General features: G+C 40.5%; 1 protein-coding gene across 4 annotated transcripts in view; it reads right to left on the bottom strand.

Annotated features, from left to right (window-relative positions):
- lpin1a (lipin 1a) overlaps nucleotides 1–19079 on the bottom strand; it is a 122738-nt gene that overhangs the window by 6096 nt on the left and 97563 nt on the right. For 3 of the 4 annotated variants that reach the window (XM_073056932.1, XM_073056933.1, XM_073056935.1), the window contains 6 exons: nucleotides 18657–18798; nucleotides 16748–16896; nucleotides 16577–16663; nucleotides 11907–12059; nucleotides 11258–11372; nucleotides 3670–3773 (listed from right to left, as the gene is read on the bottom strand). In XM_073056932.1, coding sequence (XP_072913033.1) covers nucleotides 3670–3773; nucleotides 11258–11372; nucleotides 11907–12059; nucleotides 16577–16663; nucleotides 16748–16896; nucleotides 18657–18798 — 750 coding nt within the window. Of the gene's footprint in view, nucleotides 1–3669; nucleotides 3774–7692; nucleotides 7877–11257; nucleotides 11373–11906; nucleotides 12060–16576; nucleotides 16664–16747; nucleotides 16897–18656; nucleotides 18799–19079 lie in introns of those variants that run through there. The other variant, XR_012100298.1, reaches the window with a different exon arrangement.

Here is a 19079-nt window from a genome sequence, read left to right as displayed (position 1 = left end):
TAAAGCAGATCTGTAGTCCACTATGATATTATATTTAGGTATACAACTTGTCTCACTAGAGAAAGATGGTGCTGGACCTAATTTTAGGGAATTAGGACAAAGGACAAAGCTCGGTGGCAGTGTGAAATATGAGGAGGATGTTAGGAGAATGCACGGTGACTTGGACAGGTTGGGTGACTGGGCAGATGCATGACAGATGCAGTTTAATGTGGATAAATGTGAGGTGGCAAGAAGAGAAAGGCAGCTTACTAACTGAATGGTGTCAAGTTAGGAAAAGGGGAAGTACAATGAGATCTAGGTGCTCTTGTACATCAGTCACTGAAAGTAAGCATGCAGGTACAGCAGGCAAAGAAGAAAGCTAATGGCATGTTGGCCTTCATAACAAGGGGAGTTGAGTATAGGAGCAAAGAGATCCTTCTACAGTTGTACAGGGCCCTGGTGAGACCACACCTGAAGTATTGTGTTCAGTTTTGGTCTCCAAATTTGAGGAAAGACATTCTTGCTATTAAGGGAGTGCAGCGTAGGTTCATGAGGTTAATTCCCGGGATGGTGAGACTGTCATATGTTGAAAGATTAGAGCTACTGGGCTTGTATACACTGGAATTTAGAAGGATGAGAGGGGATCTGATTGAAACATATAAGATTATTAAGGGATTGGACACGCTAGAGCCAGGAAACATGTTCTCGATTTTGGGTGAGTCCAGAACCAAAGACCACAGTTTAAGAATAAGGGGTAGGCCATTTAGAACGGAGTTGAGGAAAAACTTTTTCACCCAGAGAGTTGTGGATCTATGGAATGCTCTGCCTCAGAAGGCAGTGGAGGCCAATTCTCTGGATGCTTTCAAGAAAGAGTTAGATAGAGCTCTTAAAGATAGCAGAGAAAAGAGATATGGGGAGAAGGCAGGAACGGGGTATTGAATGTGGATGATCAGCCATGATCACATTGAATGGCAGTGCTGGCTCGAAGGGCGGAATGGCCTACTCTTGCACCTATTGTCTATTGAAATGAAGTGATTGATGTGTCAGTGGGACAGGTGATGGGTGAGAGAAGATAGTGACCAAAACACCAAATGTATGGGGAGGGACAAGGATGCTCTGGAAATTTAAGTCCTGAATTGGGAAAGGACAATTTCAAATATAGCATGGCCTGGCAAAAATAAACTTGGAATCATTTAAAACTGAAAGAGAGAGTTTGAAGCTAATGGGTTATTTAAGGGTGAAAGGCATCCCAAGGAAGCCTGTAGAGCCAGAGATATCCAAGAGATGTATACATAATGGCAAGAACTGCCCCACTGGAATGGCTTTACCCACTAAAAACTCTCCCGCACAGGATTCCTGTCATCGTTGGATATGATGGACAACTAAAATATAATAGGTATAGAAAAGCATAAAAGTACCCATTAACTTGACCTCCACAGCTGGCAGAGGCAATTAATTCTGCAGATTCGCCACCCACTACCTAAAGAAATTCCTCACCTGTTCTAAAGGGATGTACTTGGCCTCTCAGGCTCTGCCCTCTTATTCTAGAATCTCCCTAGACACATTGCAGCACAGTGGAACTAAAGGATAATGTGTGGAAATGTCTCTTTAAAGTATTCAGATGAAAAGAATGCCTGCAGAACTTCAGATGAGGATGCCTACAAGTCAACAGCACACCAACCAAGAAGTGTCCAAAGCCATTAATTCCGTCATCCACATCATTAACATGTAATGTGAAAAGTAGCGAACCCAATATCAACACCTGCGGAACTCCACTAGTCACAGGCAGCTGACCAGAAAAGGCCCCCTTTATTCCATTGCTAGTAACTTTCCTGTTATACAAGTTAACAACATCCACCGACTCAGTTGTCTATCCTGCCTGTTATTTCCTCAAAGAATTCCAACAGATTTGTTGGACAAGATTTCCCCTCAAGGAAACCATGCTGATTCCAGACTACTTTAGCATTTGCCTCCATGTATCCTGACACCTCATGGTCAACAATGGACTCACTTCTTTGGCCATCTGCATTCCCCAAGAAAACTGACTATGTAGCTGGATAATTCAGTGAAGGTACAGGTGAAAGTCTGGTGCAAGCCTCCATCAATGGAAGCACTCAATGCTTTGCAGAGCTAAAAGCTGGATAAATCTTCAGTATCAAATGGGAATTATCCCAGGCCACAATGTCAGGGAAGATAAGAGAGTGCTGTAGCTCTGCCTGAGATTTTTACATCTTCATTAGACACTATGACTGCAGGACAGCAAGCATGGTACTACTTTTCAAGAAAGCAATCAGGGAAAAATCTGGTAACTGTAGACCTGTGAGCTTAACATCACTGATGGGAAGACTCTTGAAAAACTGCTTGAGGGAGGGAGATTAATGATCAAATGGAAAGGTGGGGACTAATCAGAGACAGTCAATGTGGCTTTATTCATGATAGATCCTGTCTGACCAATGAGTGTATTCTTTGAAGACGTAACAAAGTGCATTGATGAAGGCATGGCAGAAGATGCAATTTAATGGACTTTAAAGCCTTTTGACAAAGTCCCACGTAGAAAACTGCTTCAAAAGGTTAGTGCCCATGCATCCAGTACAAGTTGGCAAACTGAATCCAAAATTGGCTTGGCAATAAGACAGATGTGGTGATGGCAGAGGATTGCTTTTGCGATTGAATTCCTATGTTCCACAAGGATCAAAGTACACGAGTGATTCCATGTATAAGGCAAGTGAGCAAGTTTGAGACTCATCCCTAACAATCGATTCCAACAACTTCCCAACCACTGATATCAGGCTAACAGGTCTATAGTTTCCTTTCTGCTGCCTCCCACCCTTCTTAAATAGCAAAACAACATTTGCAATTTTCCAGTCACCCGGTACAATGCGAGACCCTTATTGATTCTTGAAAGATCCTTGTTAATGCAAGTTTGAACACAAAGAATGATAGTTAATGAAAGCATGGAGTGGAGGCTTAGGCTGCAGAGAGATGGTGATGTGTTATTGAAATGAGCTGAAAAGTAGCAGACGGGAGTTTAATTCAGACAAATATGAAGTGATGCATTTTGGGAGCTCTAATGAGGCTAAAATATACAGCATAATTGGTAGGGTCTCACAGAGTATTGAGGAAGGGGATCTTGGAGTACATCCATAGATTCATGAAAGGTGGCAACACAGTAGGTATTGTGATTAAGGCGGCATAAAGGATTCTGGACTTCGCTGGTCAGAGCGCCAAACACAGATGTAAAGAGATTCTGCACCCACTTTATAAAACCTCAGTCATTTCTGCTAAAGGAGGCCACAAGTTATCCGAGGAACAAAATTTTTGTCCATCTGGGGTTGACTGGTACTGGAGTGCACTGTCTGAGGGGTGAGTTGATGCAGAGGCTCTCACAATATTTAAGTACTTGTGAATCACCAGGCAGTCAGCTCTAAACCAAGGATGGTAAGTTTGAATAGTATACATGGGTGATGGATAACCAGCATGGGTTTGTTGGGCTGAAGGTTGTGTTTCTGTATCATCCAATAATAACATTCAAAACTAGGTATAGAGATAATATTTCCCAGCATCTGGAAATGTATTAAACTCTATGGGTTCCAGAATAAGCACTGTATTTAAAACAATTCTTGGAAAAGAAAATGCATCTATTAAAAGAAAATACTTAATCTGTTAGATTAAGGAATGAAATATACTCACGATGATACACTGGTCTTTGCATGTTCCTGTATTAGTTCACCTTTAGGATTGACTGTAAAAATTCGGTTTGTTGGGACACCGACTTGTTTATAAGAATAAACATCCTGTAAGGTGGGAGGGGAAAAAGAAAATAAAAACATGTTTGCAGTCTCAGCTCATTTATAATGTGGTCATTTGCAATCCAGTTCAAAAGCAGATGAAATGTTTCTAATGAATTATATTACCTTCGGGGAATTTATTCATTTAGAACAATCTGTGATTAGGGTGGAGTACAAAATGATTGTACAAATTAATGTAATAATTAATAGACAACACAGTCATTTGTTTTATTTTTTAAATGGTTCACCTTCATGATCCTCTGAATCAGTTGTAGAGGGATTTTTCAAGGAAGAAGAATGCCCCCAATTGCTTATAGAAATAGAGAGATACTCTCACTCCCACTGGAGCTGTATTTCTGCCGTGACATTTGTTCTCAGAGAGGAAGCCAAGGCTGATAGTGACAGGCAGGACTGCCCGGAACACACTCAGATTGCACAAATGCTTCTGCATACAGCCCTACATCTGTCGCACATGATTTAAAACTGGATAGGCAACACCTCACAGTCAGTAATCTCACCCATCATTCTCACCTCTTCTGCTTTAAAAAAAAAGTGGCAATGGCTTATTTTTAGATGCTGGGATTCCCTGAAGAATTGTGGATTTTAAAAGCGGATGAAATGGCTAATTTTATACATTAGAAAATGCTAATTTTTTTCAGAAACTTACAAACGAATTTGCAGAAATGCTGCAGTTGATCTGCAACAGGCATCTTCTGAATGCACCAATCAAAAAATTAAGATGGACATTTAAAATATTAGAAATGGGTAGGCCTAAGAATTCCAGTGAGGCAGACAGCATGCTATAAATTCTCTCTGGAAATTGAATATCATCCCATAAGATATAGGAGCAGAAGTGGGTAATTTGGCCCATCGAGTCTGCTCCGCCATTCAATCATGTGCTGATCCAATTCTTCCAGTCATCCCCACTCCTCTGCCTTCTCCCTACACCCTTTGCTGCCCTGGCTAATCAAGAAACTATCTATCTCTGCCTTAAATGCACCCAATGACTTGTCCTCCACAGCTGCTCGTGGCAACAAATTGCACAGATTTACCACCCTCTGACTAAAGTAATTTCTCTGCATCTCTGTTCTAAATGGACATCCTTCAATCCTGAATTTATGACCTCGTGTCCTAGACTCCTCTACCACGGGAAATAACTTTGTCATATCTAAGCTGTTCAGGCCTTTAACATTCGGAATGTCTTTATGAGACCCTCCCCCCTCATTCTCCTGAACTCAGCCCAAGAGCTGCCAGACATTCCTCATATGGTAACCCTTTCATAGCTGGAATTATTCTCGTGAATCTTCTCTGAACCCTCTCCAATATTAGTATATCCTTTCTAGAATAAGGAGCCAAAACTGCACATAATACTCCAAGTGTGGTCTCACGAGTGTCTTATAGAGCTTCAACATCACATCCCTGCTCTTATATTCTATACCTCTAGAAATGAATACCAACATTGCATTTGCCTTCTTTACCACTGACTCAATCTGGAGGATAAACTTTAGGGTATCCTGCACAAGGACTTCCAAGTCCCTTTGCATCTCTGCATTTTGATTTATCTCCCCATCTAAATAATAGTCTGCCAGTTTATTTCTTCCACCAAAGTGCATGACAATAGACTTTCCAACAATGTATTTCATTTGCCACTTCTTTGCCCATTCCCCTAAACAATCTAAGTCTCTCTGCAGGCTCTCTGTCTCCTCAACACTACCCACTCCTCCACCTATCTTTGTATCATCAGCAGATTTAGCCAAAAATCCATTAATCCCATAGTCCAAATTATTGACATACATCATAAAAAGCAGCGGTCCCAACACCGACCCCTGTGGAACTCCACTGGTAACTGGCAGCCAGCCAGAATAGGATCCCTTTATTCCCACTCTCTGTTTTCTGCTGATCAGCCAATGCTTCACCCACGCTAGTAACTTCCCTGTAATTCCAGGGGCTCTCATCTTGCTAAGCAGCCTCATGGGCGGCACCTTGTCAAAGGCCTTCCAAAAATCCAAGTACACCATATCTACTGCATCCCCTTTGTCTACCCTGCTTGTAATTTCCTCAAAATAACTGAAGTAGGCTAATCAGGCAAGATTTTTCCTTTCAGGAAACCATACTGGCTTTCGCCTATCTTGTCATGTACCTCCAGGTATTCCATAATCTCATCCCTAACAATCGTTTCCAACAACTTCCCAACCACTGATATCAGGCTAACAGGTCTATAGTTTCCTTTCTGCTGCCTCCCACCCTTCTTAAATAGCAGAACAACATTTGCAATTTTCCAGTCACCCAGTACAATACCCTTATTGATTCTTGAAAGATCCTTGTTAATGCCTCCACAATCTCTCCAGCTACTTCCTTCAGAACCTGAGGGTGCATTCCATCAAGTCCAAAAGATTCATCCACCCTCAGACCATTAAGCTTCCTGAGCACCTTCTCAGGTGTAATTTTCACTACACATACTTCACTTCCCTGACACTCCTGAATGTCTGGTATACTGCAAACGTCTCCCACTGTGAGGACTGCTGCAAAATATGCATTCAATTCTTCTGCTCTCTCTGCATCTCTCATTACAATATCTCCAGCGTCATTTTTTATTGGTCCTACATCTCCCCTCAACTCTCTTTCCCTTTTTATATACTTAAAAAAGCTTTTTGTATCTTCTTTGATATTAGTCACCAGCTTCCTTTCATAATTCATCTTTTCTTTCCTAATGACCTTCTTAGTTTCCTTCTGCAAGTTTTTAAAAGCTTCCCAATCCTCTATCTTCCCACTAGCTCTGGCTTCTTTGTATGCTCTCTCTTTTGGAATTTGGAATATATCAGTCGTACACTTCTCTCATATTTCGCAGAAACTTCAGTCACTGCTGCTCTGCTGTCCTTCCTGCTAAGTGTCCCTTTCCAGTCAACTTTGGCAGCCAGTTACCCTCTCATGTAAATTCCTTTATTCCACTGATATACCGATACATTGGAATTTAGCTTCTCCTCAAATTTCAAAGTGAACTCGATCATATTGTGATCACTGTTCCCTAAGGGTTCCTTAACCATAAGCTCTCTTATCACCTCTGGATCATTGCATAACACCGCACCCAACAGCCGATCCCCTAGTGGGCTCAACAACAAGCTATTCTAAAAAGCCATCCCTTAGACATTCTACACATTCTCCCTCAAGGTCCAGTACTAGTCTGGTTTTCCCAATCCACTTTCATGTTGAAATCCCCAATGATTATCATGACATTGCCTTCTGACACGCCTTTTCTATCCCCGCTATAATTTGTAATCCACATCCCAGCTGCTGTTTGGAGGCCTGTATACAACTGTCATTAGGATCCTTTTACCTTTGCCATTTCTTAACTCAACCCATAGTGACTTGACACCTTCTGATCCCATGTCATCCCTTTCTAATGATTTAATATTATTTCTTAAACACAGGGCTCAAAAACCTTCAGCTGAAATACTCAAAACTAATCACACTGGCAAGTTGTTGATCTAAAACAAAAGCTAAAAGTAAGTTTCTTATTAAGGCTATAACTCAGATCATTGGCCAAACTATGCTGGCCATAGCTAGGGCAGTTAGCATCAGCCAAAGTGAAGTCCAATCAGTGCATATGTTTGAGCCCAGGACATGCAAATTCAGGGAATCTGAAGCTGAGTGTCAGAGACTGAAAATCGGGGACAATATTGCAGAACGTGGTGCTAAGGTTGCCTCTCCACTCTATCACAGTCGGCTCAATTGCAGAACAACAATTAACCTCTGACAACTATTTACATGAAGGAATCAAATACAACTTATTCAATTTTATTTGTGACTCAGTGCCAAGTGAGAATAAAAGCAGCCAGGAATTTACAGAGTCTACAAAAGCGTGGAGGCAGTTTAAAGAAGTGGGCAAGGATACAAAGTATAATTTGAGAAAATGAGTGTTACTCACTTTAGTATTAAAATACTGTTTTTTCAAACCATTTCCAAAATATTTCATTGCTCCCTTGTGGACAAGTTAATGACTAGACATCATTGCCCTAACTAGTTCTCCTTGATGACATGCTTAATCCCACTTCCAAGTTTTCCCACTGGTGTGGAATTAATCCATAGGACAAATGGGAAGTAGCAGGGAACTAAGGAAAAAATAACACACAGAACATTGAAAGCTGGTGGAGACAGAAACATTCACCACATCCAAAAAGAAATATTTATTAAATACTACGTACTCTGACCTCACAAACTCCAAGGCAGATCTATGATGAATCATTCTCAAACTTAACTGTTCAAAGCCTTCTAAAAAGTGGGAATCCTGGCCCATAACCATTCAAACTAGAGCAGCAAAATTTGAGATGGCACTGAGAACTTGTGTCCCTTTGACAGACGCCCAGTAATCTAAAGCAGGTAGAGTTTACCACCTTCCAAACCATACAACTTCTCCCATTGTCAGGCACCTCCTTTCCCTACATGCAGGTTTCATTTTGGCCTTTGCAGCCACTTCAGAATCCAAAGACTTGGATTGGAAGCAAGTTATCCTTAACCCAGAAGTACTGCCCAAGAAGCAAAACAGATAAGAGACAAAAACCCTCACTATATCTAAAAGAAGCCTGGATGAACACCAACTCAAAAGTAATGGACCAAAAGCTAGGAAGCAGAATAAGTGCATTTGATTTTATTCAGTCAACAAGCTCATGGTTGACCATAAGCCCATAAGATACAAGAAAAGAGTTAGGCCAGTCAGCCTATTGAGTCAGCTCTGCCATTTGATCTTGGCTGATTATGAGCAAAACAACTTCAGCTTTAAATATACCAATGACTTGGCCTCCACAGCCTCTGTGGCAATGAATACACCAGATTCATGAACCTTGAGCTAAAAAAAATCCTCATCTCTGTTCTAAAGATACATCCTTCAGAGGCTGCGTTCTCTGCTCCTAGACTTGCCCACTATTGGAAACATCCATTCCAAGAACACGCTATCTAGACCTTTCAATACGTGGTAGGTTTCAATGAGATTCCAACCACTCCCCCCCACCAACCCCCCATTCAGCCAATCTCCAGCATGTAAGGTCCAAAGCCATCAAACGCTCCTCGTATGTTAATCCTTTCAATCCTAGGATCATTCTCATAAACTTGTCTAGACCCTCTCCAACCCAGCATATCCTTTGGATATGGGATCCAGAGGTGCTCACAATACTCCAAATTAGTCTCCCTCTGTGTGTCAATCTACACAATTCTGTTCGCTTAGAGCTATCAGAATAACTTTGTATATAAAGCACAGGAAACACTTATTTAAAAAATGAAACATTGCCCTTCATTGCAGGGAGAAAGGAATGTGGAGGATTTCACTGCAGTTGCACAGGGGAAAAGGCACATGGGAGAGTTTAGCTCACTCCTGTTATTTTTTTACACTCATATGGCTTCTTAAAACATGGCTAGTAGAATGTATAGAATCAAAGGAGCATCTTAAACTGACGGTACAGAACCATGGCCTTCTGGTTTACACTGCAATTTCATGTCACCAGTGATTCATCAGTATGTCCCAGATATACTGCATGCCAGACAAATACTGAAAGGAGCTGACAGGGAGGACAGCCATACCATCAGTCACTTAACTTTAGTGGCAATGAACAAGCAGTCTTCTGCTCTATTAATTACATAAAGTGTATGGGTGAAAAATAGCCATTCAGCCCATCAAGAAATCTGTTTTCATTGTACTACATAGCAACTGCAGATCTATTAGTTCCCATCAATTCATTTCATCTGCCAATTAAAATTAGATAAAACAAGTTTTGAGTTACTTCTTGAGCAGCCAAACCAAATTAGTTAGCAATTCCAGAATATAAATCTTAGATTTTAAACCTTGCATGGAGTTTATATAAGGAAGTATACAGGACAAACAGAGAAAGCCAATAAAATAAACTTTCCCACGTTCTATTTATTTATTGTAAATCAACAGCTCCTCATGATTTGTTCAGAGCAGGAAAGGGCTGCACATCTAGTATATACTGTGCGCTATATTTTCCCAACCATCCTCACTTGCCACTTGGCAAATTTTCTTAACTACCCTTTCCATGCTTCAGAATCAGTTTATGTTTCTGTTGGAGAATTTTGTTTCTGTACTGTCTCAATTACCAAAACCTGGCATATGTCATCACCCATATCATTTAAAGGTCTGTACATACTGGCTGTGCAGTGAAAAAAGCACATCAGCGCCTCATCTCAGATGATTGAAAAAGTTTGGCATGAGTCCCCAAATCCTAAGGACTTTCTACATGGGCACAATTGAGAGCATCCTAACTGGCTGCATCACTGCCTGGTATGGGAACTGTAATTCCCTCAATCGCAGGACTCTGCAGAGAGTGGTGCGGACAGCCCAGCGCATCTGTAGATGTGAACATTCCACTATTCAGGACATTTACACAGACAGGTGCATAAAAAGGGCCCAAAGAATCATTGGGGACCCGAGTCACCGCAACCACAAACCAGCTGCTGCCATCCAGGGAAAAGTACTACAGCATAAAAGCCAGGACCAACAGGCTCCGGGACAGCTTCTTCCACCAGGCCATCAGACTGATTAATTCATGCTGATACAATTGTATTTCTATGCTATATTGACTGTCCTATTGTACATACTACTTATTACAAATGTGGATGTAAGAAATAAAATCAATTCAATAATCACACCTGCCTTTCAATCCTACAAAAGACGTGCTCCTGTCTATCCAACCTAAATATGGAACTTGCTTAAAAGTGTTTCCAAGATATCATGACATGACATTGACCGAAGAACTGTCTACAGCTGTTGGACAAACCTGGAGTTGCTCCCTTCATTTTCAAATTCTTTTTCAGTGTTTCTTTCTGTTTCATATCTATCCATTCATTCATTTATTTTAGAATACAGCACGCGAACAAGCCCTTCCAGCCCAAGGAATGCACACCCGCCACCCAAATACACCCACATGATCGATTAACCCACCAAATCAGGATGTGGGAGGAAACAGGAACACCTGGAGGAAAACCACAATCGTGGGGAGAACGTGCAAAACTCCTTAGAGACAGTGGCAGAATTGGACCATGCTTTTGGCACTGTAATAGCGTTACACTAACCGTTGTGCTGTCTTCTCCAACTCCAATTTACATCTCCAGACAGGATTGGTTATCATGAATAGTATAACGATTTGCTGAAAGAGCTCATTACCATAACTTACTCATCAACTCTATTTCATGAGATTGTGTTTTACATTTAGACTTCAGATCCTTCCCTTTTAAGGAGCTTCACGCTTAACAAATCATTCTCTTGAAGTGAAAGGCCAAGGAGCAGTCATGAAGGTAGAAGGGAAATTCAATGCAAAAAGAGAGCTCGAACTTGCATAAAAAGCACCCCACTGAACATTTTCAATAAAATTAATAGGCTTGCTTTTAAAGCACTGCATCTTTAATGTACATGGCAGTCCTGATTGATTACAATTCTGCATTTTGACATAACCATGGTTCTTAGTGGGTAGAGTTTGACTTACATTTGATCGGTTTCCAAAAGCAGCGTAAAAGGGTTCTTTATTTGGATAAAAAAGGTTTCTGATGTCTGTTAGGCAATGAATCTTGAACTTTTCAGGCTTCTTTTCAATTACTTCCCTAAAATATTAAAAAGCAAATACATATGATTACAACTTGGGATGACATTCAAAGGAACTAATTTTGATAACTTTTTTTGTTTGCAGCTTCCTGAGTGGTTGTGAGGTGGATTCTTGTACAGAAGAGGATGGGTTCCAAAGTGTGTAAAAAAAAAGGAACTAATTTTGATTGATGAAAGTTTGGCTTTATACATAACATCTTTATTAAGAAGTTACATCCATACTTTATTTTAATATTTGAATTCTACAAAGTAGCTGTAATTAATGTAAGTATTATTTTCAGTTTACTAATATAATTTTGTTCAGAAGAGTTTCTAGAAAATGCTGAAATCTAAAAGAATTTCTTAAATAATGTTAACTGTAAGCACAATGGCAGTGATTTCAATATACAGAGGCTATCTTTTGAAACTAATCAAGAAAGGAATTCTACATTGTCTTGACTTTACATAATTGAAGGAGATGCCAAAAAGATCTATTTTCATTAAGAATGGAATTTAAAATAACAGAAAATTAAAAGCAACAGAAGTTGGATCACCTGTGCAATGCTGAGAACACACTGCTGGGACATAGCAATAAAGGGCCTTTTGGCAATACCGTTCCTTTTTCGTTAACCCAATGTAAATATCCTCGAGTCATATCAGCCATCCCAATAGCACGTGCTGAACAATAGAGGAACTTGTACCCATTTCTGCAGAGAAATCAAAACAATATATTCAGCCACTGTATTTTCTTTATTCTCCAGACTATGAACATCCTGCGACTGAATAGACAATGGCGATCATGATCCTTGGCTAGTGTATATATCTTTATGTTTAATTTTGGCATTGACAACTCTCAGTTCTGTATTTCACACTGCAAGTGCCATATGCTCAGAAAGAACATCATCCAGGTCCTTATCACCGCCAAGACCTTCCAACCAACCCAAGGGTATGAGGTTAGTTGGCCACCTCTGGACCGGGGGTTGGGGGTGGGAAGTGACAAGTAGGCTGGATAAGTAAAAATAAAACTCAATTTTTCCCTCTTTCTCTCAAAGCACTCTATTTTAAGGTTTTAATAATTCCACAAGGTACATGCTCATAAAAATGAACACTTGCAGGTCAGTGTGTAATATTTTCCTAACGTCCAGATGCATTATTTTAACTAAGCCTCTGTTGCTATAATTCCTCCTCCTGTAAAAGGCTACAGTAGGGAAATCTGGATTTATCTGCATGAACAGTTCACTTGATTTATAAAAATATAAATACAGATTATGGGAGGACATCTGAAGACCAACATCACAATAAACAGAATGAACCAATACTCGTTTATGACTTCCAAATAGTTCTTCCTATATGACATTCAATAACATTCCAATTTCCCATTCTGATGTTTTGATTAGAGAATTCCTACCTTCAGAGAAAATAATTATTTTCAAGGTTCAGTTATCCACTGTTCCTGGATATTTTTCAGCAGTTTCCTCAAGAGTCTACTCCTCTACTGTGTCCAAGAAACTCAGGCTTCAGTAGCTAATCTTCACTTTTTGAGGTTTGTAGTCCAACAATAGATCTGCAAGCTGCTGTAGCTTCTGTGGTTCTTTGTGTGAGAGCTTCAGAAAATTATCAAGCCTACTGAAGAGAGATTCTTCTATAACCTTGATTGAGGTCTTTGCTGTGGAGGAACTGCTAAAGGGGGTGCTATAGGTCTTTGCTGCTGCAGACCTTGACTGCTAATGCTCGGATTACGTGAAAAGGCATGTTAACTGGAGTGGTGAGGACAACTTCTGCTTGTAGAAGTCCTTTTTTATAGCTAAAATGCATCTGGACATAGTCTTTTGTAAGATGCATTGGCTGTTGCAACAGTAAAGTATGACTGGTTCCATTATAGACTCAACTGTCCAAGTCAGCTGTTGCTTCACATACGTTTGCCTCTGCTGAGGCAGCTCCAGCTTCACACTCTTACTTGGGCCCACTTAATGTAGCCTCTATACGTGCCCTCTCCCTGTCTATATGTGTTTGCTTACCATACACCACTCTAATTCCTGTCATTTCAGCTTTGGGGCAAGCTTGCGCTACAGCTATGCTAACTGTGGGTCCACTTGATCACCCTGAAGTCATAGCGATGAGTCACATTCTGACCTGACCTACGGGTCTTGGCGATCGACATTTATCAGGACGGAAGCTGACATTATTGCCTACGTGGTTTAGATGTGTGTCCAGTCCAGGGCGATGATTTTGAAGGCAAACTATCTTTTTTCTCTATTGCTTTCACTGTGTGTGTGGACACAGCTGTGCAGTGAGCTAACAACTTCTCAAAAATCACCGGAGACAGAAGCTTTCTTCAGGTTTTTTAATGAGATCTCTTTTCTTTTGGAAAAAGATATTGCCGTTTCAAAGGCAAATAAAGAGTGAATAGAGTTGTGTGCCTTTCCACTGCACGCTTCTCAGAATAAAAACTGCGCAGGAAATGGTATAAAAACCAGCTTACGTTTAGGAAGTGATGCTCATGCAAAATGACCTGCATGTCTGGAGACCAGGACAATAAATATATTGGTCTGCGGTGAAAATACATCGGCAAGGTACGTGGGGATCTTCTCTCCCTGCAAGAGCAAACATTCCTGGCACAGCAGGTTTATGAAACAAGGAGCTTAACCAAACTGAGCCAGTACTGTCTGGATTTTAGAAGAACGAGAAATAATCTCACTGGGTTTTACAAATTCCTAATGCACATGATAGTATAGATGTAAGAATGTCTGCAACCAGAGCCCACAAGCTCAAGGCACTGAGCATTCCGGACAAGATCCTAGAACAGAGAAATCTACAAAACATTACAGGCCCTTCAGCCCACAATGTTGTGCCGACCATGTAACCTACTAGAAACTGCCTAGAATTGCCCTATTGCATAGCCCTCTATTTTTCTAAATTCCATGTACTTATCCAAGAGTCTCTTAAAAGACCCTATTATATCCACCTCTAGCACTGCCGCTGGCAGTGCATGCCACACACACACCACTCTGTGTAAAACAAAAACTTACCTCTGACATCCCCCCTGTACCTACTTCCAAACGCCTTAAAACTATGTCCCCTCATTTTAGCCATTTCAGCCCAGGGAAAAAGCCTCTGGCTATCCACATGATCAATGCCTCTCATCATCTTATATACCTCTATCAGGTCACTTCTCATCCTCCACCGCTCCAAAGAGAAAAGGCCAAGTTTACTCAACTTATTCTCATAAGGAACACTCTCCAATCTAAGCAACAATCTTGTAAATCTCCTTTGCACTCTCTCTATAGTATCCACGTCCTTCCCGTAGTGAGGTGACCAGAACTGAACACATGATTCCAAGTGGGATCTAACAAGGTTTATATAGCTGTAACATTACCTCACCACTCTTGAACTCAATCCCATGGTTGATGAAGGTCATCATACCATATGCCTTCTTATTAAACAGTGAATCTGCGCAGCAGCTTTGAGTGTCCTATGGACATGGACCCCAAGATCTCACTGATCCTCCACACTGCCAAGAGTCTTACCATTATTATATACTGTCTTCAAGGTTGACCTACTGAAATGAAATACTTCAAACTTATCTGGGCTGAATTCCATCTGCCTCATCTCAGCCCAGTTCTGCATCCTATCGATGTCCCGCTGTAACCTCTGACAACTCGCCAAACTATCCACACCACCACCAACTTTTGTGTCATCAGCAAACTTACTCACCCACCCTTTATGTCATGTTCAAATGACTTTTTTTTTTGCAATTTCCTATTTAGGAAACTGCAGAGGCTCTGGTGCAGTGTACATTCAAAACTGAGCAATAGATGTTTAGATATTAAAAGAACCAAGGGACATAGAGGTAGTACAAGGAAGCATCAGTGGTAAAGAGTAAACAGTCAATGTTTCCGGCTGAGACCCTTCTTCAGGACATGATGAACTCCTGATGAAGGGTATCAGCCCGAAATGTCAACTGGTCACTCTTTTCCATAGATGTTGCCTGCCTGCTGTGTTCCTCCAGTACTTTGTGTGTTGCTTTGGATTTCCAGCTTCTGCAGACTTTCTCGTGTGTGAAGTTAGCACAAGTAGTTGATATTCTAGTAACAGCTCAGCTGAACAACTTACTCCAACTTCTAATTCTTATATTCTATGCAATAATACTGATAGTCATGAGGAGGAAGATAATGAAATTGGCATGCTCATGTTTATAATTTTGCTACACAATATAATCAGAGGACTTCTATCTTCTCAGTAGCTGTAATTAGATTTTTCACTTCCAGAATGGCATGGAGACAAATTCCGGAGACTCACTAATGGCCCAGACAAATGTGATCAGTTATCTCCATCAACAGAAGTATATCATCGCACCAGTCAGAGTTGTTCCTAGGCAGCCACTGGAGTCAAAAAATGTGAATTTTCCATACAGCCTCCAAATCTAATAATCAATTCAGTACAACCGCACTTTACAATAGAAAAAAACAACCTCCAGCACGGAGTAATGGTAATAAAAAATTGTCTAAATTCATTAACTACTTCACAAATTAAGAACTGAATTAATGAACAAAAAAAATCATGTAGTGGTTGCTCTTGCACAAGTCTGGAACTCATTGGTATTAGCCCCACTCCATGACTGAAGCACATTATCAGAGCACCATCATCAGACTGACTTACAAGTTCAGCTGCAAATAAAATATCCCATGGTCTTTTAAAAGCCTCATAGTAGGAGGAACTCAATAATGTTATGGCCAGCCGTCCTCACTGTGCAAACCAGCTTTTACATTTGCCTTCATAAGTGACAATATATCAAAACACTATTATTCTGCACGGTAGGATATGTTGCAATAAGTGTATTTGCACAGTTTGCTGTCTTTTGCACATTGGCTGCTTGTCAGCCCTGTTGGGTGCAGTCTTTCATTGATGGTTCTTGGATTTATTGAATATGCCCACAAGAAAATTAACCTCCGGAGTTGTAGATGGTAACATATTTGTACTTTGATAATAAATGTACTTTAGGGCTTTGAAAGGTCACTGAACAGTACCTTTCTATCCACAATGGTTGCCTGACACTGCACGTTTCCAGCATATTCCGGTTTTATTTCTATTTTGTTTCTGATTTATCTGTGTTGAATTCAGATACTGTCAACTTTCATTGGCCTGTACGGAGTAACAGAGCACAAAAAAAGAAATATCCAAGATAAAATTAACAAAATGATGTAAGATCTGCTGTGAAACTTACTGGCTAACTTTGTGGTAAAGCTTTGCTATTCCATGATGCGTCCAATCCTTACCGAGTGTGGGTAAGATATGTCCCAAGGCATCAGACCTGCATAAGTACAAGATATTTTATTCACTATTTCACTGGTATTCCGTGCACTCAAATACAAATATACATCTGATTAAAATGCACCTTGTGATTGTTCCATCAATATCAGAAATAATAATTTTGTCATTCCAGTTCCAGAGGTAGATAGTTCCTTCACAACGGCACGTGCCTTGGTATTGTGTGGTGACACTGAACACAACGTCGTTTGGGCCATCCTTTAGTTGAAGGCTTTTCTGCAATTCAAATAAACCAACATGGTTTGTATCAGTTAGTTAGATTCTTTTGATCTCTAATAACCAGTTCCTTCACTGTGGATTTAACCTTTTATAATGTAACACACATATTGATTATGTCACTTTAACTACAGAGATCAAGCAGTTCAGTTTGAATCCATTAAGCCAAAGGTACACTGCACTGAAAGTAGAACTCACTCCTGGAAGAACAGAAAATAATCCAAAGTGTTAATAGATGTTGTTTTTTAATGTCCGAAGGATGGAGCACTAGAACTTAAAAGTTATACTACAATCACATGGTCAAAACTGAACTTCTGAAATCAGTTCCAGGCACTATTCATTGGAAAAGCCTTTCTGTCCTTGACAGCACAATTTTCCTAGGTTGATCCAGGGTTTCAAGGATTAAATTAAAAGGAGATCCAACATAAATTTGTTTTCCTGGAATTTGGAAAACAAAGGGCAATTTGAAACAAGTTTACAGATACTAAGGGGATTGACAGAGAATTGTTCTGAGCTGCCTGGAACATCCTGCTCTAGATATTATTTAAGAACAAACACATAGTACAGAACTCCTGGGACCCTTAGCACATAGCAGCTTTTATACAGACCTTGCATTTATATCCCAACATCATCCCACCGTGCATTTTGGATGCATGGTGCATGGTGGATTGGATAGTGGACTACTTGACAGATAGACCTCAGTATGTGCGGTTGGGAGACTGTAGGTCTGACACGGTGGTCAGCAGCACAGGAGTGCCGCAGGGAACCGTACTCTCTCCGGTCCTGTTCACCCTGTACACATCAGACTTCCAATATAACTCGGAGTCCTGCCATGTGCAGAAGTTCGCTGATGACACGGCCATAGTGGGGTGTGTCAGGAATGGACAGGAGGAAGAGTATAGGAAACTGATACAGGACTTTGTGATATGGTGCAACTCAAACTACCTGCGTCTCAAAATCACCAAGACCAAGGAGATGGTGGTGGACTTTAGGAGATCTAGGCCTCATATGGAGCCAGTGATCATTAATGGAGAATGTGTGGAGCAGGTTAAGACCTACAAGTATCTGGGAGTACAGTTAGACGAGAAGCTAGACTGGACTGCCAACACAGATGCCTTGTGCAGGAAGGCACCGAGTCGACTGTACTTCTTTAGAAGGTTGGCATCATTCAATGTTTGTAGTGAGATGCTGAAGATGTTCTCTAGGTCAGTTGTGGAGAGTGCCCTCTTCTTTGTGGTGGCGTGTTGGGGAGGCAGCATTAAGAAGAGGGACACCTCACGTCTTAATAAGCTGGTAAGGAAGGCGGGCTCTGTCGTGGGCAAAGTACTGGAGAGTATAACATCGGTAGCAGAGCGAAGGGCGCTGAGTAGGCTACGGTCAATTATGGAAAACCCTGAACATCCTCTACATAGCACCATCCAGAGACAGAGAAGCAGTTTCAGCGACAGGTTGCTATCGATGCAATGCTCCTCAGACAGGATGAAGAGGTCAATACTTCCCAATGCCATTCGGCTTTACAATTCAACCGCCAGGAGTAAGATATGTTAAAGTGCCGGGGTTAGGACTCAATGTATTAAGTAAACTACTTAAGAACTTTTTAAAAGCTATTATTAATGCTTTTTGAGAGGGTGATTTTAGATGCATATCATATTTTTACTGAGTTAAGTATTGTATGTAATTAGTTTTGCTACAATAAGTGTATGGGACATTGGAAAAAATGTTGAATAAAGTATCTATCTATCTATCTATTTTGTACTTACGAGCTGGTCGGAGCTGAGTCGAAGGGACTTCACATATGAAACACAGGGTAAAGATGACAGGTTAAGATCTTGCTGGGCCACACTACTATTTTGATTGATCATCCTGACATCTTCATCACTTGATGATGATTCATCCTTTAACCTAACAGAAGTTCAAAGACAAGACTAGCTATAGCAATTCCATTAGCAAAATAACTAATAACCACATCACCATACTATAAAAAACAAGGGCAACAAAGAGCCCCCTTTAAAACTCAGTTACCAACATCTAATATTTTAATGTTTTTTAATAAATTGAACATTACAGGTTACCATTTAAAATGTGCTTTTTTAAATATAAAATTAAACAGAGTTCCAAATGTCACAAAGACTGCATTGTTTCATGAGAAAGTGGAATTTCCCTGCTTATATCCATTGGATAAA

This window comes from Hemitrygon akajei, chromosome 9, assembly GCF_048418815.1.
Source record: "Hemitrygon akajei chromosome 9, sHemAka1.3, whole genome shotgun sequence".
Lineage (NCBI taxonomy): Eukaryota > Metazoa > Chordata > Chondrichthyes > Myliobatiformes > Dasyatidae > Hemitrygon > Hemitrygon akajei.
The sequence above is the reverse complement of the archived record's forward strand: the minus strand, read 5'-3'. Positions and strand labels throughout refer to the sequence as shown.